This window comes from Penicillium digitatum, chromosome 2 (genome assembly GCF_016767815.1).
Source record: "Penicillium digitatum chromosome 2, complete sequence".
Lineage (NCBI taxonomy): Eukaryota > Fungi > Ascomycota > Eurotiomycetes > Eurotiales > Aspergillaceae > Penicillium > Penicillium digitatum.
Genome location: NC_089385.1, coordinates 1,714,763 through 1,741,308, shown reverse-complemented (window position 1 = coordinate 1,741,308; position 26,546 = coordinate 1,714,763). Strand labels below are relative to the sequence as shown.

Genomic DNA, 26,546 nt, shown 5'->3' with positions numbered 1-26,546 from the left:
TCAAGTTGCAACTAGAAACTCTAGAGCATCGTTCGATCTTAATCTGCTGGATCGCAAATGGCCAGGGATCTACAAGGTCAGACGCGTCCGCGTTACGCGCCTGGATTGATTTAACCTGATTGGGCAACAAGATAGGGCTCAGGGCTCAGGGTAAGGGCCCCTTTTGTCCAGACATTCCAGGGTTCAACTGATCAAAGGTCACATTGAATATTGAATTTGTATCCGAAGTAAATTCTACTCTACATGCTGGCACCTCGTGCTGTTAGAAAATCAAAGTCTGCTCCCTCTTGTGCCTGATTCACCGATCGCTCATACAACCCGCGGTAGCCTCTGCTCTGCTTTCTTGCCCGTGACTCTCCTATAAGACTCTGTCTACGTTTGATTCGAGTCTGCAATACTGCTTCGGAAACTTCTAAATGCAATCTCCTAGTCTCGATATCGCAGATAATCAAGTCACCGGTCTCCACCACGCCAAATGGCGACTCTGGCAGCGCAGCTTCAGGCGAGATATGCAGGATAATGGTTCCGCCTGCGGTCCCTGACATTCGACCATCGGAAAGCCGTAGCATATCCTTAACTCCTGCCTCTGCTAACTTCTTTGGAATCGGTATGAGACCAGCCTCTGGCATACCAGGATTGCCAACCGGACCAATGTTTTTCAAGACCAGCACACTATCCTTCGTCACACCAAGGATTGGATCATCGATTCGCTGAGCAAGGTCGGCCGAATTCTCAAATACTACAGCCGGTCCGGTGTGTGAGAGTAAGTGCCGATATTTTGACGCTGAGGCTTTGAGAACCGCTCCGTCTGGGGCAAGATTGCCACGCAGAACAGCCAAGGATGACGCGGGAAACAAAGGATCCGACATTGGCCGAATAATCTGTTGCGCAAAGGAAAGTTGCTTAGACTGGGACGCATCGAGGACTTGGCCAAGAGTTTGCCCAGTAATTGTCACAGCAGATAGATGGAGCAAGGGGCGAAGCACCTGCAACAGCGCCACCATGCCTCCTGCATTGTGAAAATCATTCATATAGTTATCTCCACTCGGCTTGAGATCAATCAACAGTGGGGTATTGCGGCCAATCTCCTCAATAGTATCTAAAGTGATGACTCCCTGCAGTTCTGGATGCCTGTTTGCAATAGCGAGCAGGTGAACAACGGCGTTTGTCGAACCCCCGATAGCCTGAAGCACTGTGATGGCATTCCAGAACGATTCCTTGGTCAACACTTCTTGTGGCTTTCTCTTAGACTTTGCAATTGCAACTGAATTTGCGCCAGTCTCCTCAGCAATTCGTAGTCTTGCGGATGATACCGCCGGTGCAGTTGCGCCCCGAAGCGGCATCATTCCTAACGCAGCAGTCACACAAGCCATTGTACTAGCGGTGCCCATGACACCGCATGTCCCTATCTGAACGAGTAGTCATTGTGGTTAGCGAGCTACATGGCCCCTTATCCGATGAGAGCGCATCTGCACGTACCGTTGGAGCAAGCTCTTCGTTGATGGCCGAGATTTCCTCGATGTCAATTTCGCCCGCTCGAAAAGCCGCCCAGTTGTTTCGGCAATCAGTGCAGGCTCCAATGCGCTGACCGCGGTGGCTTCCTGGCATCATTGGACCGGTGATCAGTGGGAGGATTGGCTTGTTAGCAGAGATGCCACCCATCAACTGAGCAGGAACGGTTTTATCACAACCTTAGGTCCTGTCAGTGGCTCTTCTCACATCACAGAAATTCAACGTTAGATAGATGGAGTGGGACTCACCCCCGATCATTATACAAGCATCCAACGGCTGAGCCCGGATCATCTCCTCCGTGTCCATGCTCATCAGATTCCGCAGGAACATGCTGGTTGGATGCGAGAATGACTCGGCAACACTGATGGTCGGAAATTCTATCGCTAGTCCTCCATTAAGTTGCACGCCGCGCTTGGCCGCCTCAACAAGCTGGGGCACATTGGCATGGCAGGGATTGAACCCCGAGAAAGTGTTGATGATACCTACGATTGGACGTGAAAGCGCGTCTTCTGAATATCCAAGTGCCTTGATAAACACCTTGCGAAGAAAGAGGGAGAAATGGGCATCTCCGTATGATGTTAGGCCCTGACGAAGTCCACATGTGGAGGTGATTGGGGTTGTGAGGTCGTAGTCCTTGTGGGGATTCTGTTCGACCATGTTGGATTGTGTTTCCCTTGTTGAATCACGCAATTCCCCCCAAACCACGGAGGAACTAGGCGCACATTAATCAGGCGACTTATATATTCTCCTTCTCTTAGTGGATGGTGTCATCGGTGCAAGGCCGATCCGGACATTAATCCGAGCCGAGGGAGTGTGTGGAGTAAGTACATGGAGGACATGGTCTATACGGTCCATACGGTCTATGGTCATAAATTGAAATGTATTAAGCTCTCTCTATAATAAAACGCTGTGCGTTGCTTCAAGGCTATACCCTCAACTTCATCTTTACCCGCAGCTCCTTGGTCGGTCGGAAAGCCCCCCAGCTAGTCTTGTGCCCTGGAACTGAGAGAAATTTACCAATTGTGGGCTCAATGTCCCACAAGACCACAATGCCAGCCGTGAAAGTCAAGATAGCCCGCTCGGTGAAGCCATTGTCCGTAGATCCATACAATCCATCCGCGAAGGGGGCAAGGATGCTTAGATCAGCCCGTTGTTTTCCCGTTGCGGGATCAGTCACGAGAAATCGAAGGGGATCATACTGTTCCGGATTTGAGAAGTATCGAGCATCATGGTAGTAGGCGCCGTGGGGTACAAGGATATACTCGCCCTTTGCAATCTTGTATGTACGGGGCTCCGTCAGACCATGGGCGGCTTCTTCTGCCGACTCGGAAAGTATCACGTCGGACCCTAACTTCTTGAAAGAGATTCCCGCTGAATGAAGGCGCACAGTCTCACAGTAACACGCTTTAAACAGTGGGCAAGATGTGAGTGCTTTTTCAATGTTTAGAGAGAGACGAGGAGGTTCATCGAAGGGGAACCCCGTTTCCTCGCGAGTTGGTCTGGAAGCCACCATGTAAGGAGCAATCTCTTTACGGACTTGATCGAGAAGTGAAGGTTCGGCAAACAGATGAGTAATTGTCCAAAAGGTGATCTTGGTTGTGTGTTCAATCAGATCATAATACAGAGACAAGTGCCCTGCAGCACTGGCACCTGGAGATAGTTCCAATTTGCGAAAAGTCCGCATCCGATCTTTGAATAGCTCAGAAACATCTTCAAGATCACGCAATTCAATGCCGGGGTCAATCCCATCGTCCCAGGCAGTAAAAGCTCGATGAAAGATTGAAAAGATATGGCGAAGCCGATCACTAGCCGCATGCCCTGCTGAAGCCGCTGGATGCGGGGCCCAACGGGGAGTGCCCACGAAAAGTGTCGCAAAGCAATCGTCGAGTCTTCCAAGGTCTTCTGAGAGATTAGGGAAATTCTCCACGAACGCCTCGCCCATCAGGAAAGCAGAACTCACGTGACCAATGAAATTGCTTACAAGTGCAAACAGATTGGCCTCGCATACTTTCTGGTCCCCTTCATCGGGAACTTCGACTCCACTGATGCCACGCTCCCAGGGGTATTGGTCAACAATGCTCCGGCAAAAGCTCACCAGGTTCGGCATATCGCGCTGAACCAAACGGGTAATAGCAGAAGAAGCCTCAGTGACAAAAGCCTCTTCGTTGAGAATGGTAGAAGCCTTGTCGCTAACTCCTTGGTAACGATCCAAATCCAGATTGCGGATGAGGCCGCGGTCGCCAAAGACGTTTTGCAGAGCCTGATCGAGAACCTGATTGTGTGGTGCGGCAGATTTGACAGATAAAATAGTCTTCATCATAGATGGAGAAACCACAGCATTGTACTTCACACCGCGAATGTAAATGCCAAAGACAGGCTCCTTCATAGATTTTCTATACTCTTATCAGCAGGTGCGTAGAATGGCAGTATAGTACAAGACCAACCGAATTCTCGTAAAGAAGGCGACGTGATCCCATAAAAAGGCAGGGCCATGACCAATCCAGGGAAACCAATAAGGTGCTTGTCGCACCGTCTGTGATTGTGAAACGTCTCGCTCACAACTTTGAAGTCCCGAAATAATCCGGGTGGTGATGCATACGAACACCACGACAGCAAAAACTGTTGACCAGTTTAATCCGATATATTTCTCACGGATGGCCTGTACAAGACTCAAGGCATCGTATCTCTCCATTGTAATTGAATCCGTGCCCAAAATAAACCCTGTCATGCAAGACAACACGGTTGAACAGCGCCGGAACCCACTCAAGGGCTCGGGATAGATAATATGATATGACAGACAATTCAAATTGATTCACTCCAGAGAATTTCAAAATTCTAATATCCACAGATGAAGATGAAGGGACACGATGGCAAACGGAGGGTGTCTTTTTCTGGCTGACTAAGCTCGAGGGTCTGCCCAGGGGGCTTCCTTCTTGATCGGTGATTTTCAATGGTTTGAAAATCGATTCTGACTACCTTTAATATAATCAAGTGAGGGTCTTTAGACCATACTGTGAATCATCGAATCAAAGTAGAGATTGATGGATCATTTGATTTGCGGTTATATTTCCCCTGAGGTCGACAACAGATCTATGCCCATGATTAAAATTGGATAAATCGGAAGTCATAAAGCACAAATCAATTTAAAAAAGTACCGGATTAAGTATGCTAGGGCTATCAGTAATGTAACAGTATTCAGATGAGATTGATACAGTAGCTAAAAGCTCAATTCTCCTTCTGTAAACCCTTGGACAAGGCCGCACTTTCACCCTCATACTTGAGAATCTTCGACTGCGATCCGTGAACTTTGCGCAGAAGCCACTCAATTCGTGAAGTTAGCTCCCAGGGATGTTTTGGAAGCGAGCCAATGACCTGCAGCTCCTCCTCATACTTCATGATACTTGAATTCTCATTGCCGATAAGCTGGGAGAGAATTAACAAATCAAGACGGCCCTGCAGGGTCTTGTTCGCAACCAGACGTTGGAAAGCAGCACGATACACGGGTTTTCCCGCCTTGATATATCGCGGGAATCCTTTGTCGGTTCCGATGGATACGAGCTCTGCTTGCTCGAGTGCCCGGAGAGTGGCCTCGCCGTTGTCCTTGAAGATATCGTCGAGGAGGACTTTGTTGTACAATAAGCTTCCATCCCTAGAGTGGGCAATAGACTTGATCAGATGCCACGCCTGTTCACGGGTCCATTGAGGTGTAATCGACTCTGTTCCGAGGATGAAGATTTTTAGAATTTCAGACGCTGACTGCTCAATGATACGGTCCACGGCAGCTAGACAATAATTAGTGGAATTCACAAGGCAAAAAAAAAAAACATATACAACTATGGTAAAAATACCTTCAGGGGTCTCCCCGGCCTCAATGCGATGGGCCATGAACTCCAGGTCAGTAACTCGACCACCCAGCATCTTGATACAATAATCTAAGCCACGAAGCGTCTCTTTGCGCCTTGCATTCTGTTCATCGTCGCTATCGCCTGCTTCTGTATCTAAATGGCTCAATACGAAACGACGACCAACTTCGAGCGAGCAGTCACCCAAGGCAATTGTGCGGAAAACCTGATTAGGCAGGGCTTTACTCAGTGGCTTTGCAAAAGAAGGATCAGTCGTCAAAAAGATGACATGGGCAATGTTTGCAGATGTCAGACCAGCCGCCCATTCAGTAAGTTTGTCGAGAACGACACGGTCATCCGCGTCATAGAGGAAATTGTCAATTACAACGACAGGTCTCACCTCGGGATGAGCCTCCAAGTATTCATCTTCGGACATGTTGAAATCCTTGTCCTCCTTTCGTCTACCTTCCAAGGCGACTCGTTTCATAGCAACACCAGTATTCTGCCAGATTTTGCTCAACTGCGCATCTAGCGTCTCGGAGAAGCCAGCCTTGGTGCCAATCATCCCCTGTGCAGCAAGATCAATGAAGCTGCTGATGCTGTTCATCCAAGAGAAGATCGGTCGATAGCCGACCTGAGCCGCGGCTCGTGAAATCTTGGATGTATCACCCCGAGCATCTTGAATTTGCTTGCAGTCAATGATGACCTTATACTTGTGCTCTTTCAGAGCTTGTTCCAAAACCAGCTCGCGCTTGCCTGAGCCCCGAGGACCATGGATAACAATGAATGTCTCTGCGGTCTCGGTTAGCCAGGCCCGCAGTTGTCCAATCTCTGCTTGTCGGTCTTCCCAGATAGCCGCTAGACCTCGCGGGTCCGACTTTCGTTTTCCAAACGAGAACATACTCGCTTTGCTGGCTTGTTTGCGAACCCACTGGAGAACTGGATTCTCTTCACTCTGGAATGACGACTTGATTTTGAGCGTGATGAAGAATGTACGAATTGGATCGAAGACGATGACGGTGATTGTGGCTATCAGGGCAGCTATAGCGGGGATCACCAGTCTCGGGTGGTTCAAAATCCAATCCTTGATCATAAACAGCTTGATCTTGCGCTCGTAATTGATCTTGAACCTTGTACCGGACTTGCCACCCCCTGATTCATCAGAAACAACAAATCCATGCATGCAGTTTCTTGCCATCACGGCGAACCGAGGACGCTCGAATCGCAAAATCGCATATCGTGGTTCGACCTTCGAATCTGATGACTGTGTCTGAATGTCCAGAAGTTTGCCGTAAGGTCGAAACATTGAGTATAGGGACTCTTGAGTTAATTCGACCGCTGAGCTATCAGGGGATGTTGGCAAAAATTCCACCTTTAGGGTCTGGCTTGGGATTCGATAGAGGTCTTCGATCCACGGCGTTCCGCGAACAAGGTCCGCATCAACTTTCAAGACCGGATTAAACCAGGGCTTAATAGGATTAGTTTTAAGATGCTCCTTGATTGCATATCGGATAGTATCGTTGCTAATGTCCGACTTGAGCGCATACTTCACGAATGCGCCTCCCTCTTTGTACCTTGTCACGACCTCTTTGATCTCCAGATCTAGTTCTTTGGGAAAAGCGCGTCGAACTATACGAGTCGGGTCAGCCGCCGCTAGTTCTGGATTGTTGGCTCGTGCCAAAAATCCCTCGAGAGGCTGAATATGGCTGAGGGGTCCTCGCAGCAGCCATTGTAGTCGGTGCGGAAATATGTCTAGACCTAATTAGTGGGTAGACATGATAGCTTCTTATAACTGCGCGCTCACTATTCACATAGATAATCCCTTGGTTTTCTCCTACCGAGATATGTCCCGACTGGATAGAAGATGTGCATCGTATCATCGAGCGTCCCCAAAGCGGAGCTCTCCACCCCCGGGACGCATGGGCGCTGATATGAGAGCTTATCGAGAACCGAACGGCCAACGGACCTTTTAATAAGGGTGTCAATCTCATTCTGGTCATAGACACATACTTAATAGAGAGGGGGGGAAAAAACTAATTGTTGGAAAATCGATCAAGTGATGTAAATCAACTTGCCAAATTGATGACGTCGGTTCATGACTGGTTATCGGAGTCACATGATATCCTGATTACCGTCAAAAAGATAACCTCGAGAGTTCAAGGTGTCGCAGGTGATCCACCAATTCTTTCCTCTCGCAAAACAGAATGGGCTGGCTGTGGGGATCAAGCACCAAGGATGCTTCCAAGGATACTCCTTCTACAATTCCTACGGTACCAGCAAAACAGAATGCACCACCGAAGACCTTGACCCCCGACGAACAAGCCGACTTGGAATTCAACCAAATCCTGGCAGATCTTAGAGCTGAGGATGCCTCGCTCTCAAAACGACCAGGGCTGACTGCTGATGGAAATCCTTCGTCAGAACCCCAAACACCTTCATCCCCTATCTCTCCTGAGTCCCTCTACCAAGATACCATGTCCTGCCGCAATGCCTTCGATTATGCCTTCTTCTGTCAGTCTTTCGGAGGTCAATTTGTGAACGTTTATCGATATGGAGAACTACGGTCATGCAGCGATCACTGGGATAATTTATGGCTGTGCATGAAGACACGAACTTGGCCGGAAGATTTGCGCAGGAGAGAGATCCGAGACCACAACCGGAAGAAAGCGATTAAGTACAAGACAGGCCCCAGCAGTGAGGATGTCTGGGACGTGCGGTTAGACCCGGCAAAAGACTCTTTCAAGGGCGATTTTGCCACAATGTGGCAGGAGATGAAGGCTGAAGCTGAAGCGGCGAAACACCAGGCGGAACAGGCAGCTTCATGATGATCCCTCTTCTCTTCTTGTTACAATAAGTAGATATACACCCTTCTTGTTTCATTTGCTCATGTATAATATCAAGCTCTCGATTTCCTCTGTGCATCGGCGTTTGTTCGATGGTCATGGAGGACCCCGCGGATCCGCATCCAACAATAGCGCTTTAGAGGCTGTCTTTTGCTACACCATATAGTTTTGTATGGTCGGAATTCCTCAGATCTATATTTATTTGGGTTCTATACCTATGCCCCACAATCTATGGAAGTTTATTGAAGGGAGAGAATGATGCCGAAGTAAATTGATTGAGTGAAAATTTTCAAGAGACGCTTGAAGAACGCCACACAAATGAACAACATAAAATGCAGAAAACTTGGCAACAAACCCTTAAAGCCCGTCGATACAGGAGACATGTCTCGGGCTATTAAAGAGGAAACCTAAAACATACTTGCCATTGAGCATAGACTGGGAAACTGGGAGTAACCGTGCATACAAAAGCACAACTGCGGAGCCAGCTTGTAAGACCTATGGTAGAATTCGACAAGTTAGCATTTAGCAATTCAATAGAAGACAGGCAACGAAGGTGATGTTCTTCAATTCTCTAGTTGTCCAATCCAAACTTCGCTCATTTACTACTCTCCATCTTCCTCCTTTACAAACTGAAGCCGTGTCTTGACATGCTTTCTTACTCGATCTTCTATTTCCGCTATCCTAGCATTGACAGAGCTATTGCTACCGAAGCTGCAAGTAGAGGAGGCCATACTAGCCGTAGACGAGGGAGTGACTTTTCGCAGAGTCACAGTCTCGGTCCCCGGATCGGCATCGAGGTTCAACTTCTTGCTGAGTCCTTCTATCTTAGGGCTAGTGGGATGGTCAACGGTAAGCTTGGCCATCTCAGCAGTGATATTAGCGTTATCAGATGGACCGGATGCAACAGCTGGAGTAGACCGGCCGCTTAGGCATCTGAAGTGGAAGGTGGGAGGCCTGGCGCGACCTCCGGTCACTTTGGAGTGCCCGTGCATCTTTATTCGGATGCTACCTTCAACACTACTACCGCGCCTTGATATTCGTCCATTGTTATAGTGGCGGATGGAACGTCGCTGGCCGCCGACCTCGCGGTCAGTGACGAAGCCGTTTGGGTTGAAATTGCTAGCGGCCTCGGATGTCTTGTGGGCTTCGTTGCTCATGATTGCAATGGATAGGACCTGTGAATCTGTAAATAGGTAAGCCGGATTAGTTGAAACAAAAGAATGAAATGGAGTGGTCCGGAAAAGCAAGGATATAAGGATGAATATATAGTTTAACCATACGCCGGCCACGCAAGTCCATCAAGGGGGAAGTTGCTAAAGAAAGAACAACGAAGTTATGGTTGACTCTCCAGCTCTTTGTTCTTTCAAACAATGGCGTAGAGGGCCTTGAAGAAAACAAGAACTTCGGCCTCATAGACGACATTGGAACAATGATGAGACATAGTCAGATTTGCAGAAAAGCTATGTACAGCAAAAATAGAGAGATCACCAAATGGCAGACGCTCTAAACACCTTGCAGACCTGGAAAAAAAAGGAAGAAAAAAAAAACCCCCGCTGAGGCAAAAAAACAGAAAGATAAACTTGAGAAAGCATAGTACTGGAGGATGTTTCATTCGCTCATTAAACCAACCCCCATGGAATCCCGTCTATGTCACAAAATCGTGAAAATTGCCGTCAAAGTCATAAAAATGTCCCACATCGCTGCTAGACTAAGCAGCAACCTTAGAGGGCTGGGGGACAGAGTCGATGGCAGGACGACGGACAATACCGCCGGTGACTGGAAGCTGGGAGCTGGTTCCGCTGAGGAAAGTATCCACCTCGCGAGCACACTGGCGACCTTCATTGATGCCCCTGTAGTGATGTCAATAAATTGTTAGTTAGAAGAATTGGACGAAAACTCACCAGACAATCAAAGACTGTCCACGGCGACAGTCACCTGCCGCATAGACACCGGGAATGTTGGTCGAGTAGTGGCCGGGAGGAGTCTTGATGTTCTTGCGAGGATCAAGCTCAATCTCTTCACCAAGAACACGATCCTCGGGGCCCAAGAATCCCATAGAGAGGAGGACAAGGTCGGCGGGGAAGAATTGCTCGCTGCCCTCGACGGTCTTCATGTCCCAGCCGCCGGTAGTGCTCTTGGTCCACTCAACACGGACAGTGTTGATGCCTTTGACGCAGTTGTTGCCATCGTCAACGAACTCAGTCGACATGACACAGTACTCACGTGGGTCCTTGCCCATGTGCGTTTTGACTTCAGTGTGACCGTAGTCGACACGGTAGATGCGGGGCCACTGGGGCCAGGGATTATCACGGGCACGCTCTGGGGGAGGCTGGGGCAACAACTCGAAGTTGGTCACCGACTTGGCCCCATGGCGGACAGAGGTACCAATACAGTCGTTGCCGGTATCCCCACCACCAATGACAACAACGTGCTTGTCCTTGGCGGAGATATATTCGCCATCCGCGAGACCAGAGTCGAGGAGGGACTTGGTGTTCTTATGCAAGAACTGCATTGCAAAGTGCACGCCATCCAATTCACGACCAGCAACCTTGAGGTCACGCGCAACGGTGGCACCGGTGGCAACAATGACAGCATCATTTGTGGCACGGAGAGACTGCAGAGAAACCTCGCAGTCAGGGCCAACAGCAGTGCTTGCAACGAACTTGATACCTTCAGCGGCCATGAGGTCGATACGGCGCTGGACAACCTTCTTGTCAAGCTTCATGTTGGGGATACCATACATGAGAAGACCACCCATTCGGTCGGCACGCTCATAAACGGTGACACTGTGACCGGCGCGGTTAAGCTGATCAGCAGCAGCCAAGCCAGCAGGCCCAGAACCTATGATAGCAATGGTCTTGCCAGAGCGGGTCTTAGGGGGGCGGGGAACCATCCAGCCCATCTCGAATCCACGATCAATGATTGCGCACTCGATGGATTTGATACCGACGGGGTCTTCATTGATGCCTAGAACACAGGAGCCTTCGCAGGGTGCAGGGCAGACACGACCGGTGAACTCGGGGAAGTTATTGGTCATGAGTAGACGGTTCAAAGCTTCCTGCCACTGACACTGGAAAACCAACTCGTTCCACTTGGGGATAATGTTGGAAATAGGGCAACCAGTGTCGGACTGGCAGAATGGAACACCACAGTCCATACAGCGAGCAGACTGGTATTTGAGCTCGTCCTCGCTGAGGCGGTGGGAGATCTCGCCCCAGTCGCGAGTACGGGTTGTCGCGTTGCGATACTTCTCACTGCGGCGGCTGTACTTCATGAAACCTCTCGTTTTGTCCAAGATCAATGCGGATCGCTTTTTCTCAGTCTTCGAATCGCTAATGCTGTCTTCGATATCCAGTAAGTCAGTCTTCTTGGAGTCATCGACCTTGGCCTTCTCGGTTCTGACTGGGGTGCTAGGGAGCCGAGGAAGAGCGAATTCGGCCTTCTTCGCAGCCTCCGCCTTGGCAGCCTCTTCCTCCATAACGCGCTTGTAGTCGGTTGGCAGAACCTTGACGAAATGGGGGAGAGCACGGGTAAAGTCGAGCAGGATGCGAGCAGCCAACTCAGAGCCAGTGTAATGGTGGTGATCTTCAACCAAACCGCGAACAAACGCAATCTCCGATGGGTCTTCGATACTGGAGATCTCAACCATCTCCAAGTTGACCTTGGAATGGAAGTCCTGGTTCTTATCCAGAACGTAGGCAATACCACCAGACATACCAGCAGCGAAGTTGCGGCCAGTGGGTCCGAGGTTGAGTACACGACCACCAGTCATGTACTCACATCCGTGGTCACCAACACCCTCGACAACGACAGTGGCACCAGAGTTACGGACAGCAAAACGCTCAGCGGCCATGCCACGGAAGTAGCAAGTTCCGCGGGTGGCACCGTAAAGACAGGTGTTACCGACAATGACATTTTCTTCGGCCTTGAAAGCAGCTCCGCGCGGGGGGTAGACAATGAGACGGCCGCCAGAGAGACCCTTGCCGACATAATCATTGGCATCACCTTCAAGCTCAAGGGTAACACCAGGGGCGAGGAAGGCACCAAAAGACTGACCAGCAGAGCCCTTTATGTTCGCGTGGATGGTATCCTGAGGAAGACCAGCTTCGCCATAACGTCTGCTGATCTGATAGGAGAGAGTAGCACCGAGAGCACGGTCGGTGTTAACGACATCACATTCAATTCGACAGGGTAGACCCTTCTCAAGAGCGAGCTCCGATTCAGCAATCAACTTGTTGTCCAAGCGAGTGTGAAGGCGGTGATCCTGCTTGCGAACGTTGTATGTGGCGACTCCAGGGCGAAGTGAGTGAGCTGGGGTCAGGATGAGTGATAGGTCAATGCGTTCCTGCTTGACATTACGAATATCGTCCCGGACCTTCAGCAGCTCGGCACGGCCGACCATTTCGTTAACCGAACGAACACCCAGCCTGGCCATGATAGCACGCATTTCGTTGGCGACATAGTAGAAGAAGTTGATAACATGCTCCGGTGTACCCTTGAATTTTTGCCTCAGTTCGGGATCCTGGGTCGCAATACCAACAGGGCAGGTATTCAGGTGACATTTCTAGGGGAAAATTGTTAATAGGCCGCTCGTTAGAAAATCGGAGCTTGAATGTACTCACCCTCATCATAATGCATCCTAATGCGATCAAAGGAGTTGTGGCAAACCCATATTCTTCCGCCCCAAGCAGACAGGCGATGGCAAGGTCTCGGCCTGTCCGGATTTGGCCATCAGTTTGGACCACAACACGGCCACGAAGATCGTTCAAGACCAAAGTTTGATGGGTCTCTGCAAGACCCAATTCCCAAGGAAGACCGGCATACTTGATACCGGTCCAGCGCGAGGCACCGGTGCCACCATCATGCCCAGATATCAAGATATGATCAGCTTTGGCCTTAGCCACCCCAGAGGCGACAATACCAACACCAACCTCAGAGACGAGCTTGACAGAGACACGAGCTCGGGGGTTAGAGCACTTGAGATCGTAGATAAGCTGCTTGAGATCTTCAATGGAGTAGATATCATGGTGCGGGGGCGGGGAGATAAGACCGACTCCCGGTGTGGAGAACCGAGTGCGGGCAATGGGGCCGACAACCTTGTGACCGGGTAATTCACCACCCTCACCGGGCTTGGCACCCTGTGCCATCTTGATTTGCAATTCATCAGCATCGGCTAGGTAGTTGGATGTCACACCGAATCGACCAGAAGCGATCTGCTTGATGGCGGACCGCATCGTGTCGCCGTTCTCCATTCTTTTGCTGCGCTCGGCATCTTCACCACCCTCGCCAGTGTTGGACTTGCCGCCCAAGCGGTTCATGGCAATGGCAATTGTAGAGTGGGATTCCATGGAAATGGATCCGTAGGACATGGCGCCGGTCACGAAGCGGCGGACAATTTCGGTCCAAGGCTCGACTTGGTCAATAGGAATAGGGGTACGCTGATCGAAATCGAAGTCCAGCATTCCACGCAAAGTACAGTTCTTGATCTGCTCATGTGCGGACTTGGCATAGGCTTCGTAGGACTTGTCGTTCTTGGTGCGAACGGCATCCTGCACGTTGGCAATGCTAGTGGGATCGTTGATATGGGCCTCTCCTCCATCACGCCAGTGGTACTCGCCGGATTCAGGCAGACCGGGAACTTCGACAATTGGACGCGAAGGGTAACCACGCTCGTGGAAGGCGAAAGCATCCTGGGCAATCAGATCAAATGTGATACCACGGATGCGACTGGCAGTGCCGGAGAAGCAGCGATCGATAACGCTGTCGTCGACACCAAGAGCTTCAAAAATCTGGGCACCCTTGTAGGACTGGAGAGTAGAGATACCCATCTTACTCATGACCTTGAGTATACCACCATCACAGGATGACTTGTAGTTCTGGACAACCTTCTCATCAGGGATATCCTTGCGGATCAACTTTTCCCGGTTCATCTTGAGAATACATTCCAGAGCCAGGTAAGGGTTGATGGCATCGGCACCATACCCTAGCAGAACACAGTGGTGATGGACCTCGCGAGCCTCAGCGGTTTCAACCGCCAGGGCGGCAAGCGACCTCCACTTGTTTCGGACGAGATGGTGGTGCACCAAACCGGTGGCCAACAAGGCAGAGACTGGAACACGGTCGGCGGATGTAGCACGGTCGGAGAGAATGATGACCTTGTCGCCATTCTGGATAGCTTCAGTGGCACCATCGCAGATGGAATCGAGCGCTTCAATATAACCGGCGGTGCCCTTTCTCTTCTCGAATGTGATATCGATGGTCCGCACAGTCCAATCCTTGTGAACTACGTTGACATTCTTCAAAGCATTGAACTCAGGGATGCTGAGAATTGGAGAGGGCAGACGCAGGCGATGACATTGAGAAGGGTCCATTGCCAGCAGGTTTCCCTGAGGACCGACGTAACATTCGAGGGACATGACCACGGCCTCTCTGATAGGGTCAATGGGAGGGTTGGTAACCTGAGCAAAGAGCTGGCGGAAGTACTCGTAGAGTAGGCGAGGCTGTTGGGCAATACAAGCGAGAGGTGCGTCGTTACCCATAGAACCTAAAGCTTCCTTGGAGTCTGCGGCCATAGGGCCAAGAATCAAGCTGACTTGTTCAAAAGAGTACCCGAATACTCGGAGACGGGGATCGTTCTGAATGGTGTTGTTGTCCAAGGCAAAAGAAAGATCGACGTTGGAATCAAGTAGGATCTGTTCGATAGCAGGGAGCTTCAGAAGCCCCTTGTCTAGCCAGCCGGCAAAGTCCTGGCGGCGGGCAACAGTCTGCTTGAGCTCAGCGTCATCAATGATCCGGCCAGCTACAGTGTCAACCAACAGCATCTTTCCAGGTTGCAAGCGGCCCTTTTGAACGACCCTCTCGGGATCAATATCAATAGCGCCGACCTCAGAAGCACAGACGATGCGGTCATCATCCATTACGTAAAAACGACAGGGACGGAGACCATTACGGTCAAGATTAGCACCGCAGTAGCGTCCATCGGAGAAAGTGAAAAGAGCTGGGCCATCCCAAGGTTCCATCTGACACGCAGCCCACTCGTAGAAAGCGGACTTGGCTGGATCCATGGCTGGGTTGTCCTGCCAGGCCTCGGGAATCATGATCATCACAGCCTCGGGAAGAGACAGAACGCCGTTGATCATGAGTAGTTCCAGCACGTTATCGAATGCAGCTGAGTCGGAACCACCATCCTCAACAATGGGGTAAAGCTTGTCAAGCTCCTCACCAAAGACCTCTGACTGCAGGACACCTTCTCGTGCGCGCATCCAATTTTTATTTCCTCGCAGGGTGTTGATCTCACCGTTGTGGGCAGCCCATCGAAGGGGTTGAGCACGATTCCAAGATGGGAATGTGTTTGTGGAGAACCGAGAGTGCACTAGGGCAAAGTGACCCTCGTAGTCTACGTTCACTAAATCGTGGTAGTATGTGTATACTTGAACGGGGGAGAGTTGGCCCTTGTAGACGATGTTCCGGTTGCTAAGAGAGCAGAGGTAGAACCAGTTTCCAAGACCGATGACATGAGTGGCACGCTTTCGTAGAATGAACAGCCGAAGCTCAAAAGTTCTCTCGTCGAACTTTTCAGAGTCAGTGATCTCCGGCCTGTTACCTTCACCATAAGCCGATTTCAAAACCACGAATGGCTGCATGATAACGGGCTCTCGAGATAGTGCGGCAGGACCAAGAATGGTTGAATCTCGGGGCACTTCGCGCCACCCAAGAACGCGCAAGCCAAGTGTCGTGGCTAATTCCTCAAAATCCGCAATGGACTGCTTAAGTGCCTCCTCATCTGGCTTAAAGAACAAGTTGCCGACAGCATATTGTCCCAATGGGGGAAGATCCACACCCACCTCACGGGCGAAGTTCTTAACGAAGAACTTGTGTGGAATACTAGTCATCACACCAGCACCGTCTCCATCCCGTGCATCAGAGCCAACGGCTCCTCTGTGGGTCATGTTGCACAGCAGATTGCGAGCTGTTCAATTGCCCATCAGCTTCATTTGTTCTAACATTGACCTGTCAAAGAGCAGAAAACTAGTACTCACCATCACTGACAATCTTGTGGCTGGGCTTTCCCTTGATGTGACTGGGGTTTCCGTCAGAATTAGGACAGTCCTCAGGTTTCCAATTGGCCAGTCTTGGGGAATTTCACTCACGCTGCAAAGCCTACACCGCAGGCATCCTTCTCATATTCGGGGTCGTACAGACCTTGCCGCTCTGGCAGAGCATTGGCCCAGCCATAACCCTTTTTAGGTTGATACTGAGAATACTCTGGAGGGGCCTGTTCTTCACTTATATCTTTGCCATAGAGCTCTTCCAAGTTAAGACCCATTCTTCCGCCGGGAGCCGACAGAGAATGGAATGGCAACTGAAGGGGATTGTTTCTAGGAAGGGCCCCACCGATTTTGGGGTTGACGGCGATGTCGTCACAGGGTGTTGTAGCGCGGGCGAGAGAGGAACCAAAGTGACAATGATCACCCAGCTTCTGCGAAAGAGTTGAAGATAGAAGAGGGGCGAAGGAGGTTAAAAGGAGAATCAGAGAATGAAAGGGAAGGGGAGAGAGGGAAAAAAAAAGGAGATGGGCGATTACGGCGGGACAGTAGGTCCGGGGATTGCAAGCCCCGATGTACCCAAAGAGGGCAAAATTACAATGGTGGGGAGTTTACCGTGGCAAATTGGTAGGTGAAAAGCAGCCAAGAGACACGGGAAGGGAATATTCAGTGAGAGAAATTTGAGAAGAGTGAAACCTGCTACATGCTACATGGTCTATGCTACATAATATACTACTTAATATGCTACAACACCAATGTGCCAGAAGTTCTCTACTGTGAACATCATTATATGCCAAGTTCAAGGTAGAGACGACGGAAACAGTAGCATTCCCTGATCCTCATTATGATTACGGAGTGCAAATCATTTCAAGATAAGCATCCCTTGACCAATCAGAGTGAAGCTTTTACAATCCAGGGTTAGCTCTTTCCAATGTGGACTACTCCGTACATTAACTGAACTTTTTTATATGTCCGATCTTAAACCGATCTAGACACATTCTACTATATGTAGATTACATCCTAATGATTAAATCTCATGAAGGTCTATACTATGTTCTATACCTCACCTTCCTTCTTTCTCGATTCCCCCCGGAAGCTCAAAAGAAAAACAAGGTCCAGTGGACTGGGCCCCATAAGGTCCACAGACCCATTAAAAAGGTTAGAGCTGCTCATTGGACACATACAAAGTACTCCGTACTCCGTACTCCGTACATGATTTCGTATTAAAAATAAGGCAATCCTCGCAGGTTGAGAGAGTGGGAGATCCGGGTGAATGGGCCACACTCCCCTAGTGGGGCCAAGATGTAGTGCTTAATCCATTTGGTTTCGAGCCGCCGGTTTGCATTTAGTCTGGCATTTCTCGCTGCAGAAGAACCTGAAAAAGTACTTTGTTGAAAAAAAAAAAAAAAAACGTTAGATTGAAACGTAAAAAGAAAAAGTCCCAGATCTCAAATCAGGAAATCTTTAAAAATTCATGTTCACATCGAAAAGAGATGATAGTAAAAGGAGAATAGGTTAGACATCAGACATAGATCCATGGAGTAATACCTTAATACCTGTAACGGTACTCCGTACTTCTCCATACAGACATTCCGACAACGGCCAAGTTTCCCCGTCCCGAGTTTTCCTTCTCCACCTTCTTCGCTTGCACTAAAATGCAGAGCCCGATTTCGGGCCCTGACCCGTTTGCGGATAACCCATTCTTTGGAGGTCATCTTGCTTATCACGGTTCTGTCCAAATTACCCGTTGATTCGGGCCTCTCCGGATTACAATTGATCGGAATGCATGCTTCCCCATGTTTTACATTCCAACCTTTGCTTTACCCCATCGTAGAACTTGGAATAAAATTAAAGGCCGGAGGAAAGTGATCCGTCTAGATATGTGAAGATCAGGTACGGAGTAGATGATCATAGTTTCCCCAAGAATCTTTTTCTTCTGGTTCGCCTAGCTGGCTACCCATTACAATCCGTCGATCTCTTATGTTGTATCCTTTGTGGTTCTACAATTGGCAGACTATGTCCTCTGTGGTTGGTATACGGGGTAGACCTTGCCAGTTTAACCCCAGAACCAAAGTGTGGATATCACATGATCCCCGCCTTTGCAGTGCCACCAATTAAAGTCCGAAAGTCAGAAGCAGCGTCATGATTTCAAAAGGCTTACATCATCAGCCCGACTTTTCCCGGTCCTCTTGTCCTTGGGTTCACCGGGTTACTAGCATCGGATGATTCCGGGGAAATACTATCACTCGAATCACACTCAAGAAGCTTCCTTGATCATTGCATATCTTTTGGATTATCCTAACATCCCACTTCTCCCAGGGTATAACCTGAAAACATCGAAATTTCTCGAGGGCATCGCAATTGGAAGACCAGCGAAGCATCTTCTCACTTCCTGTATCCAGGTCTTGAGAGGTCTTGGATTTCGACCCAGGTGGACCTTCGCGAAATAATGAACATGTTAGGAAGTAGCCGAGTCCTCACATCTCCACTACAATATAGCTAGTGCTAGATTTATGCATCGTAGTATGGAGTACATATGCAATGCCTGTAGCCAAGGGGTTGGAATAGGGAAAGGCCAGATCCATTATTGACTAGGGTGTGTTGTTGGAGGCGAAAGCATTGCTAACTAGCCTTAAGATTGAAGCCATGCTTATTGATTTCAGACAAAAAGCCACACTGATCATCACATCCCTACAGTGTGTTGTCTATAGCTATTTACGATACTGAGCTCTGAGTATCGTAAATTGAAGCATCACACAGAGAGCACCTAGGTGTGTATAGGGCTGGGGGGAATCCCCCGCACAAATGAATTGATTGGCTGTGAAGCTCTGGCCTTTTCTGCGCGCTTTCCCGGACCTTTGATGATATCCTGCGCCTAAATTGACATCTCCAACTGCTTCTCTTGATATTTCCCCCGCATTCCAAGGACTAAACTTCACACGTGTCGTGAATTCCTAGCATAAGTGACCACCCAACTCGCCGCATAAACAAACCGCGATTTCGGAGTACAGCTACGAAGCGCCGCATCTGCAACAGGCCATCCCCACGAAGCTCTATCAGCAGAAACACCAGAATAGCCTTAGAGACACTAGAGTATTCCCAAATCTGGAATTGAAACTACAATTGCAGTGATGCTCACCCTTTCATCCATCACTCCGCGTGACGTAAGTGCCAGGCTCTAGCGACTCAAGCTTCTCATACAGCACCGGAGGGAACTAACAACTTCGCAGTCCCATGAACTTTGGTTCGGATCTTCTCAACCATACCCCTCTACCTCGAATCAGCAAGCTGGCGACAATTCCGCTGCAAACCACCTTGCTCGACGCAATGCCAGTGGCATGTCCAGCAATCATCGCTCAGTAATGCCATCTCGTTCTTCTGCCAACACGATCGCCACACTAGCAGCGGAAGAACGCTCGCTACGCGCTCGAAAATTGAACATCGCATCGTTTGGATATTCATGGATCAGGCCGGCGGGATGTGCGAAGACAATGCTGGGAATGAAAGAGGAGGAAGCGGAGCGCGAAGAGGCCCTGCAGGCAGCTGCAGCTGAGATGGAAGCTGCAGAGGGAGGAGGAATTATGGATGATGATATAGGGATGCAGGAAGGGGAAATGGAAGAGGACGAAGGCATGGAACGCGATTTGGATGACGAAATCCCCAACGCGGAGGAGGAGGCCTCAGGTCTTATCGAGGTGGGCGAAGAGGGACTTGAGGAAGATGACATTGGCGATGAAGGAGAATACATGGAGCGTGACTTGGATGATGACATCCCTGAAGGCTTCCCCGATGATGACTACGAGGGCTCAGGCTTGTATGATGAAGATGACGACGATGATGATTTTGATAACCAGCCTGATCTGGATGTGGAGATACCTACCGCCGACGGTGAAAGTGTGAGTGAAGGCATGACGCGCGATCTCGACGATGATATCCCTGATGCCGCAGAGCAAGGCTCGGAGCAAGAAGGGGAATGGCAGCACACAGACAGCGAAGAAGAGCTGAGTGATGAGGAAGAGGAAAACGAACCCAGCATCATTCAAACAAGGTTTGCCGAGAACTTCCGCACTAGCACGCCAAACAGTCGTGGCGGCTTACCTCCACTTCCGACTCTGCGCCGCGAGCCCGAGACCGAAGCCCAGCGCCGTTTCATCAATCGCTGGAGCGGTGGTGGTGATGCATTTGATTCTAGCAGCATGCTTTACAGCGACGAAGACCTGCGTGCATCCATAACCAGTCAGGGCAGTCGACGAAACGGGTTTGCGAGAAGGTTCCCGCGGCACATCGGTGGGCCCAGGGATAGTTTGAATTAGAGAGGCAATCCATAACGACTGCTATAATTGTTCAATTTCTTCTACGGCAATTGGTGTCGGCAGGAAAGATAGACATCAGCCTCGGAGTTTTGGTGGCAGCATGGCAGCTTGTATCACATTGGACAAATTTGTTGAATTATCCCCGGAGATCATGACCAGGCAGGGGTTTGCATATACATAGCTCAAAGAATCCGTAGTCCCATAACACCTCATAGCGCCAAAGCCAAGATTACCATGCTGAAGATGCTGATAAGTCATGTGCGTGACTCGATCCATATGAGATCAAGTAAAAAAGCAAGTCGCTGAGTTTTGCGTGAAGTTGAGAGATTAGAGATGATTAAAACGAGAAAGGCGGGCGTAATCGACATGGCATAGAGCGTGAGTGCACGTCATACAGAGACGGCAAGGGTATACGTTTAGAATATCCACACATAAAAGAACAGGAGGAAGACGGCGAAAATGAAGCCGAGCCAGACCCGCCAGCCGATGCCGGTGCTCTCGGCCATGCGAAGCATGCGGTTCATATTCCCGCGTAGTCGGACTCGAGTGTTATCGAACGAATCGTTGAGATCAGTTATATGTGTGGTGTCTCGGATTTCATCGCCAATTGCAAGTGTGATCTAGATGGTTTTCATGTCAGTGTTGTGTCATTTCAAACGACTACCTCTGCTTTCGTTAGGCCTGGAAGTACTTCTTACATCCTTCAACATTTTGACTTTGGCACTGATACCCTCGACTTCGATATCATTTTGTGACTCGAGAGATGAGAGAACTGCATCGGAGTAATGTCCCCTATGGTAAAGCTTTTATTAGCAGCTATGCATACATTGTCCGAAGATTGACGGGCGGTCTCAAAAGAATATGAGCCATTCAACCCACTTTTTGTCCGGCGATGCACTCTGGTATCCCGCTCCAGCTGCACCGCTACTTGCATAACCATTAGGTGCTGGGCTGGAGAAGCCTCCGTACCCGTATCCACCTGGTTGTTGGGCAGGCGATCTACTGGCTTGGCGAGAGTCGCCACCGTATTGATCGAAGAGAGATGAAGAGGCGCGTGGATCACGTTGACGTGGAAATCTATTTAGATTACCTACTGTATTAGTCAACTGAAGGACAGTCCATTGTGAACCGAGAGATGAATGGTGGGACTATACCGTGAAGCCATGACGGTCGTGGAATGTGGCTATAGTTACCGATAGAGGAAGAGGAAGGACACAAAATGCAAGTCGATCAGTCATTCAACGGCAATTGAGCATTTCGCAAGGGTCAAAATCCAAGCCGATCACTGTGTAGTCCTCGATGCTTGCGGAGATAAAACATCAAGGTGGCCATAGCGTAGTCATTCGCCAAACAGCACGTGATAGCCCATGTATTGGAAATCGACACGCAGGGTACACAGCAGGTCTGGTTTGCGTAGGAATCTGTTTATTGTCATTTTGGTCATGATAGAACGCAATGGGCAAAGTTTTGCTTGTTGCCAGGTTGTTACCCTAGACATATCCATTTGGTCTACAAATAACACCATCATACGCTGAACATCAGCCAACCCATAGTCAATGGATTGTATGTTAACGGGGCTGGAAATAAAAGAAAACCGAAGAGAGATTCATTGATTCATTGTCATCACAGAATTGCGAGACATCTTATGGACACACGCGAAAGCAAAAAACATCATGGACCGATCCGTGGCGCCTATCGTTTAAAGCAATTCCATGCCACCCGGGAGTTTTGAATTCATCGAGCTTAGTCGCGCATCTCATCATCATCGTCGTTGGTCTGGTTATCCTCACGGCTCTCGTATTCCTCATCATCATCGTCGTCATCCTCCATCTCATCTGTGGAGATCTTAGAGTAGTCAATGACCTTGCCGCGCGTGCGTCGGCCACCCTGGATGATGTTGCTTTGATCGATGGGGTCGTTGAGGTTATCTTGTGTGTCATCCTCTTCATCTAGGAACAGAAAGAAGTCAGTATAGAGGCAGTTGATGGTCGTTCTGGAGCATGTCGTCATTCAGACTTGGGTTGCTTGGGTGATAGTGGGGGGTACATACCATTGTCGGCCTAGTAACACGCAAAAAAGTCAGCATGAAAGAAGTAGGTGGGCGTATAAATTGTAGACTCACGATTTCATTCTCACTCTCTGACTCGCTCTCCTCGTCCATGCTCATATCTTGCGTGGGGTCAACCTTGCCTTTGCCCTTGGCGAAGGTTTCCTCGTTGGAGTTGGAAATGGTCGCCTGGCCAGCCATAGTGAGGGTTGTCTAGAGTGGATGGAGAATTGTAGGAAGGATGGTTGGTTGAAAGGGGGCAAGAGAAATTTAAAAGACGGTCTGCAAAGCAAGGTCTTCCCACTCGAACCAAAACAACATGTAAGGGTAACCTCGCGGTCTGATTGGCTGTGGTAGGTGATCGAGCCCCGTGACAAATCTTGCCCTGAGGCATCAAGTTCCAGTGCCGACTGATTAAGAACTGAAAATCAATTGAAAGAGCAGAATGAATCAAATTGATGGAGATTACCCATAAAGCAAGATACTCCTATCTTACCATTTTTATGTGGGCAAGCATTAGCCCCACAATACTACAACATTCTAGGGCGCTTCTTCTGTCTGCACTTGTGAAATATGAGGAGACAACTTTTGTATTATTAGAACTCATTATATCAGCTGTTTTTTTTAACAAATCATGAAAGCAACTCAGCTGTCTAGAGCGAAACATCTTTCCACAGAGGTTGCATTATTGCCCCACCATTTTGGCATCGAAATTTGCTTGCCTGCTCCGAAAAAGAAGAAGACAAGCAACATGTTGAGGTTAAATCCAGCATCAAATGCAGCAGCAAGAAGGTAGTTGTACCGCTTCCAGACCTCAAAATGGCGACGGTAAGCCCAGTACATTACAACATATCCACCAATAATGGCAGATGTGTAACCGGTACTGATGTTACCGTAGAACATTGCCAGTCCTCCAAAAAAGATACTGACGTTCCACAAGTCAATCCGAAGCCGGGGGAAGAACCGGTGGAAGAAAAAGAGGATAGGAGGAATCACTGCCCCGATAAGGAATGACCAGGGAAGCACGGCCATTTCTTTCTCAGCAAAAAGTCTTTTTGGACCAAGTATAGCGTACTGAACTCCCATCGTGTTAGAGGTCCGTAGGGACTGTCCTGTCCATTGATTCAGTGGATCCGTTTTCTTGCCAGTCAGATAATCTCCTTTGGTGTCCATGATCCAACGAATGACGGCATAGTTGATTGGAATACCCATACAAGTGCCGAAAATTTGAGAGAAGAAAACCGCGCGGGGTGGAATGTGCATGTAGTGACCAATCTTTTGGTCTTGGAGCATATACTGCGCACGATACCAGGCGTCTCCCGCGATAGACCCATAGACAGAAGGGCCACAGGGGTGTTGGTGTCCCGAGCCGGCTTTTGTGTGGACCATGTAGCCGTACATAAGTTCGTTGAAAGAGCCAGTCTCAAGCTGGTAGTTGGAGATGGCGTAAAGCCAAGCAAATGGGATAACCAGGACGGCAGCACTCGCAAGTGCCACAAACAAGGTCCAGATTGGGATGAAGAGATGTCCGAGTGCGAGGAATATTATCAGAATGAGAAAGGCCACCGAGAATAGAGTAGCATACCACCACCATGGAATCTCTTTGTACTGTCTCTGGATAACGTTGAGGCGGTCATGATACTGATGATGAATGTTTTCGTTTTTGGGGGATTTCTCAGCTGTGCGAGATGACCAGATTCTTCGGATATTCCCAGAAACCTGTGCATATCCAAACGTCAAGATCCAAGTGACCGCTGCTGGAAGCTTGGCGTAATCGAAAAATGTCGCCCAGACATTTTGCAAACCCATATACATCGGCCCATACTCCTCATAAGCGGTCACGTTCAGGTGATAGTCTGGGGTGAGTACATCGAGAGTTGGGTAGATTGTACCATTGCCTAGGAAAAGTCTGTTGGACATGAGTCCGTGCTTGAAGGAACCTAGATTCCCCCACTTCGCTGCAGGAAGTAGGACCCAACAATTGAAAGCGAATGCTAAGAACAAGATGACCTGCGTCCAGAATGGGGTCGTCATGATTGAAGACCCATTCCAGTTCACATTTGACCAATCCAACGAAAGATTGAGGAAGCCCATGCCGCCCATCCCTGAGCCAATAAAGTTGGCCACCGGATTGTGAGGTGCCACCCAGCAGAGGAAGGCTAGGGACGAGGTGAACGGGAAAACATACTCTGGAAGGAACTGCCACATGGTCATCCCGACAAGCGCGAAGAAGAATACCTTCATCTGGCGCCGAGCGACAGCTGATGAGTTGTCCGTCTTGCGGAAAGTTTCGAACAAAGTTGTTTGCATCAAAGCTTGGGGCCAGATGTATTCCGGGTCCGGCAGAAGGATTTGTCGGGCAAGAGCAGCAAAGGAGTAGCCGATCCACACGATTGAAAGCATGAAGAAGATCGCAACTGCCGGATTGATTCGTGTACCATACCAAAGCTCTGCGAGGACAATGGGAGCATATCCTAGATTGTATGTCGCTCCAGAAGCTGCAGTCAGAGTGACTAAGACATGCTCCTTGATGCTCCATGGGGCCGGGTTCAGGCTAAAAGAAAAGCGAGTACCTGGTAACCCAATTTTCCAATCAGGAAGGACTCTGGCCATAAAGTGACCGGCATAGTGACAGGCGATTTGAACAAAGAAAATGGAGTATGGTGCCTTGGTTGTGCGGAAGTAGCTCATCTGCGATAGAAAGGCTCCCGGAATAACAAAGATGATCGAAAGCACAAAGTAACGAAAGGTGATTGTCGGTAAGTTGGGGTCATCGGTCAAGTTGATCAGATGTCTCACAGATAAGGGCAATGCAGCAATTTCGGGGTTTTCGTGTGTTTCTTGTTCAATGGAGGCTGTTTCCCCTTTCAACTCAAATTTCTCCTCATCTACCCCGGCCTCTGCCACCTTTGGATTTTTGGACAAGACCTCGGAACCGTCTGCACCCATGGTATCTTCTTCTATTTTAACCTCGGTCGGTTGGTTCTCGGGCCCTTTACGCTTCAGTGCAGCGAACATGGTGAAGAGAAGGGTCCCAAAGAGAATTCTACAAGAGTCCTGATGAAAGAATCCAAAACAACACAGAAGATTTTAAAGAAGGGTATGGAGTAGAAACTAGTACGTTTAGAGATGTCTCATGGCGTGCGACTGGAGCAAATATTCGCAATTGCCTACTAGAAGAAGAAGTCCGATTGGATGAGTCAAAACCAATGCCATGTTTCAAGGTTACATCTAAGGTTAAAGACAAGGGCTTAGCGTGAATGGCGCAAGCTTTTCTCTGCCCAGTCTTTTTTTTTCAAAAAAAAAAAATTATTAAGAAATTAAGAAAAAAGATGAGAGTTTCTCCGGATTGGCTCCGATTTGTCGAGAGCTCGTAGATAACTTACAAATAGAGTATTATGTTGTGCAAGGGATATACAACATACAACATAGGTACACTCCGGAGCACAACGGATTACTCCGCATGTTGAAGGATCATACGGAGTACAAATTGGATTCTTGGCAGGAAGATTATAAAGTGATTTCAGCGTTCTTTTCTTTCTGGTTTTTATTACCTGAGACATGAATTAAGTTTCACGCATTTACTCCGTACTTGATGGATAGTTTTTCCCAAGGTTATAAGGTCAAGGTAATAATAATCCTACGCGATTCAAAAGGGGGAGGGGGAGGGGGGGGGGGAAAGGAAAAGATGGGACCAGACAAGTCTGGTGAAGATTTCACACAGAAAAGAAAGTACGAGAATTTAGTTTCTGCCTCAGGCCAACTCCTATTAATCCGATCCCCGGACTAACTAGTTAGGAAGGGTTACATAATATATTGTTCTGCCAGGAGATCCCGCCTGGAATGGAAAAACGCTCCATCCGAACTCACCAAAGGATAATTCTCATGGGGTTTATGTGACATTGAGTCATGAATTCACTATGACGCATACTATTTCACTATCT

At 49.0% G+C, this 26,546-nt stretch overlaps 10 protein-coding genes across 10 annotated transcripts; 2 read left to right on the top strand and 8 right to left on the bottom strand.

The window, feature by feature from the left end:
• Positions 1-239: 239 nt before the first annotated feature.
• Positions 240-2,169, bottom strand: Pdw03_6686 (Dihydroxy-acid dehydratase, putative; the record flags this gene model as incomplete). The annotated part of the gene is made up of 3 exons (XM_014681271.1): positions 240-1,409; positions 1,480-1,691; positions 1,761-2,169. The coding sequence occupies 3 exons, from the start codon at positions 2,167-2,169 to the stop codon at positions 240-242; spliced, it is 1,791 nt and encodes a 596-aa protein (XP_014536757.1).
• Positions 2,170-2,437: 268 nt separating this feature from the next.
• Pdw03_6685 (Dihydroxy-acid/6-phosphogluconate dehydratase) lies at positions 2,438-4,204 on the bottom strand (the record flags this gene model as incomplete). Its single annotated transcript, XM_014681272.2, has 3 exons — positions 2,438-3,905; positions 3,957-4,045; positions 4,112-4,204. 3 exons carry the CDS (start codon positions 4,202-4,204, stop codon positions 2,438-2,440), a joined length of 1,650 nt encoding a protein of 549 aa, XP_014536758.2.
• Positions 4,205-4,737: 533 nt separating this feature from the next.
• On the bottom strand, positions 4,738-7,234 carry Pdw03_6684 (Mitochondrial escape protein 2; the record flags this gene model as incomplete). Its single annotated transcript, XM_014681273.1, has 3 exons — positions 4,738-5,294; positions 5,361-7,106; positions 7,159-7,234. 3 exons carry the CDS (start codon positions 7,232-7,234, stop codon positions 4,738-4,740), a joined length of 2,379 nt encoding a protein of 792 aa, XP_014536759.1.
• A 324-nt stretch (positions 7,235-7,558) lies between these two features.
• Pdw03_6683 (HOOK family protein) lies at positions 7,559-8,179 on the top strand (the record flags this gene model as incomplete). The annotated part of the gene is made up of 1 exon (XM_014681274.1): positions 7,559-8,179. One exon carries the CDS (start codon positions 7,559-7,561, stop codon positions 8,177-8,179), a length of 621 nt encoding a protein of 206 aa, XP_014536760.1.
• A 620-nt stretch (positions 8,180-8,799) lies between these two features.
• On the bottom strand, positions 8,800-9,354 carry Pdw03_6682 (EF-Hand 1, calcium-binding site; the record flags this gene model as incomplete). The annotated part of the gene is made up of 1 exon (XM_014681275.1): positions 8,800-9,354. One exon carries the CDS (start codon positions 9,352-9,354, stop codon positions 8,800-8,802), a length of 555 nt encoding a protein of 184 aa, XP_014536761.1.
• A 551-nt stretch (positions 9,355-9,905) lies between these two features.
• Pdw03_6681 (Glutamate synthase Glt1, putative) lies at positions 9,906-16,523 on the bottom strand (the record flags this gene model as incomplete). The annotated part of the gene is made up of 5 exons (XM_014681276.1): positions 9,906-10,047; positions 10,099-12,761; positions 12,820-16,166; positions 16,237-16,277; positions 16,348-16,523. 5 exons carry the CDS (start codon positions 16,521-16,523, stop codon positions 9,906-9,908), a joined length of 6,369 nt encoding a protein of 2,122 aa, XP_014536762.1.
• A 2,850-nt stretch (positions 16,524-19,373) lies between these two features.
• Positions 19,374-20,555, top strand: Pdw03_6680 (Anaphase-promoting complex, subunit 15/MND2; the record flags this gene model as incomplete). Its single annotated transcript, XM_014681277.1, has 2 exons — positions 19,374-19,406; positions 19,473-20,555. 2 exons carry the CDS (start codon positions 19,374-19,376, stop codon positions 20,553-20,555), a joined length of 1,116 nt encoding a protein of 371 aa, XP_014536763.1.
• Positions 20,556-20,971: 416 nt separating this feature from the next.
• Pdw03_6679 (Protein transport protein) lies at positions 20,972-21,720 on the bottom strand (the record flags this gene model as incomplete). Its single annotated transcript, XM_066101419.1, has 4 exons — positions 20,972-21,175; positions 21,254-21,347; positions 21,435-21,632; positions 21,710-21,720. 4 exons carry the CDS (start codon positions 21,718-21,720, stop codon positions 20,972-20,974), a joined length of 507 nt encoding a protein of 168 aa, XP_065956502.1.
• A 578-nt stretch (positions 21,721-22,298) lies between these two features.
• Positions 22,299-22,803, bottom strand: Pdw03_6678 (Histone chaperone domain CHZ; the record flags this gene model as incomplete). Its single annotated transcript, XM_014681279.1, has 3 exons — positions 22,299-22,504; positions 22,606-22,615; positions 22,678-22,803. 3 exons carry the CDS (start codon positions 22,801-22,803, stop codon positions 22,299-22,301), a joined length of 342 nt encoding a protein of 113 aa, XP_014536765.1.
• Positions 22,804-23,247: 444 nt separating this feature from the next.
• On the bottom strand, positions 23,248-25,620 carry Pdw03_6677 (Oligopeptide transporter, putative; the record flags this gene model as incomplete). The annotated part of the gene is made up of 1 exon (XM_014681280.1): positions 23,248-25,620. The coding sequence occupies one exon, from the start codon at positions 25,618-25,620 to the stop codon at positions 23,248-23,250; it is 2,373 nt and encodes a 790-aa protein (XP_014536766.1).
• Between the last annotated feature and the right edge of the window lie 926 nt (positions 25,621-26,546).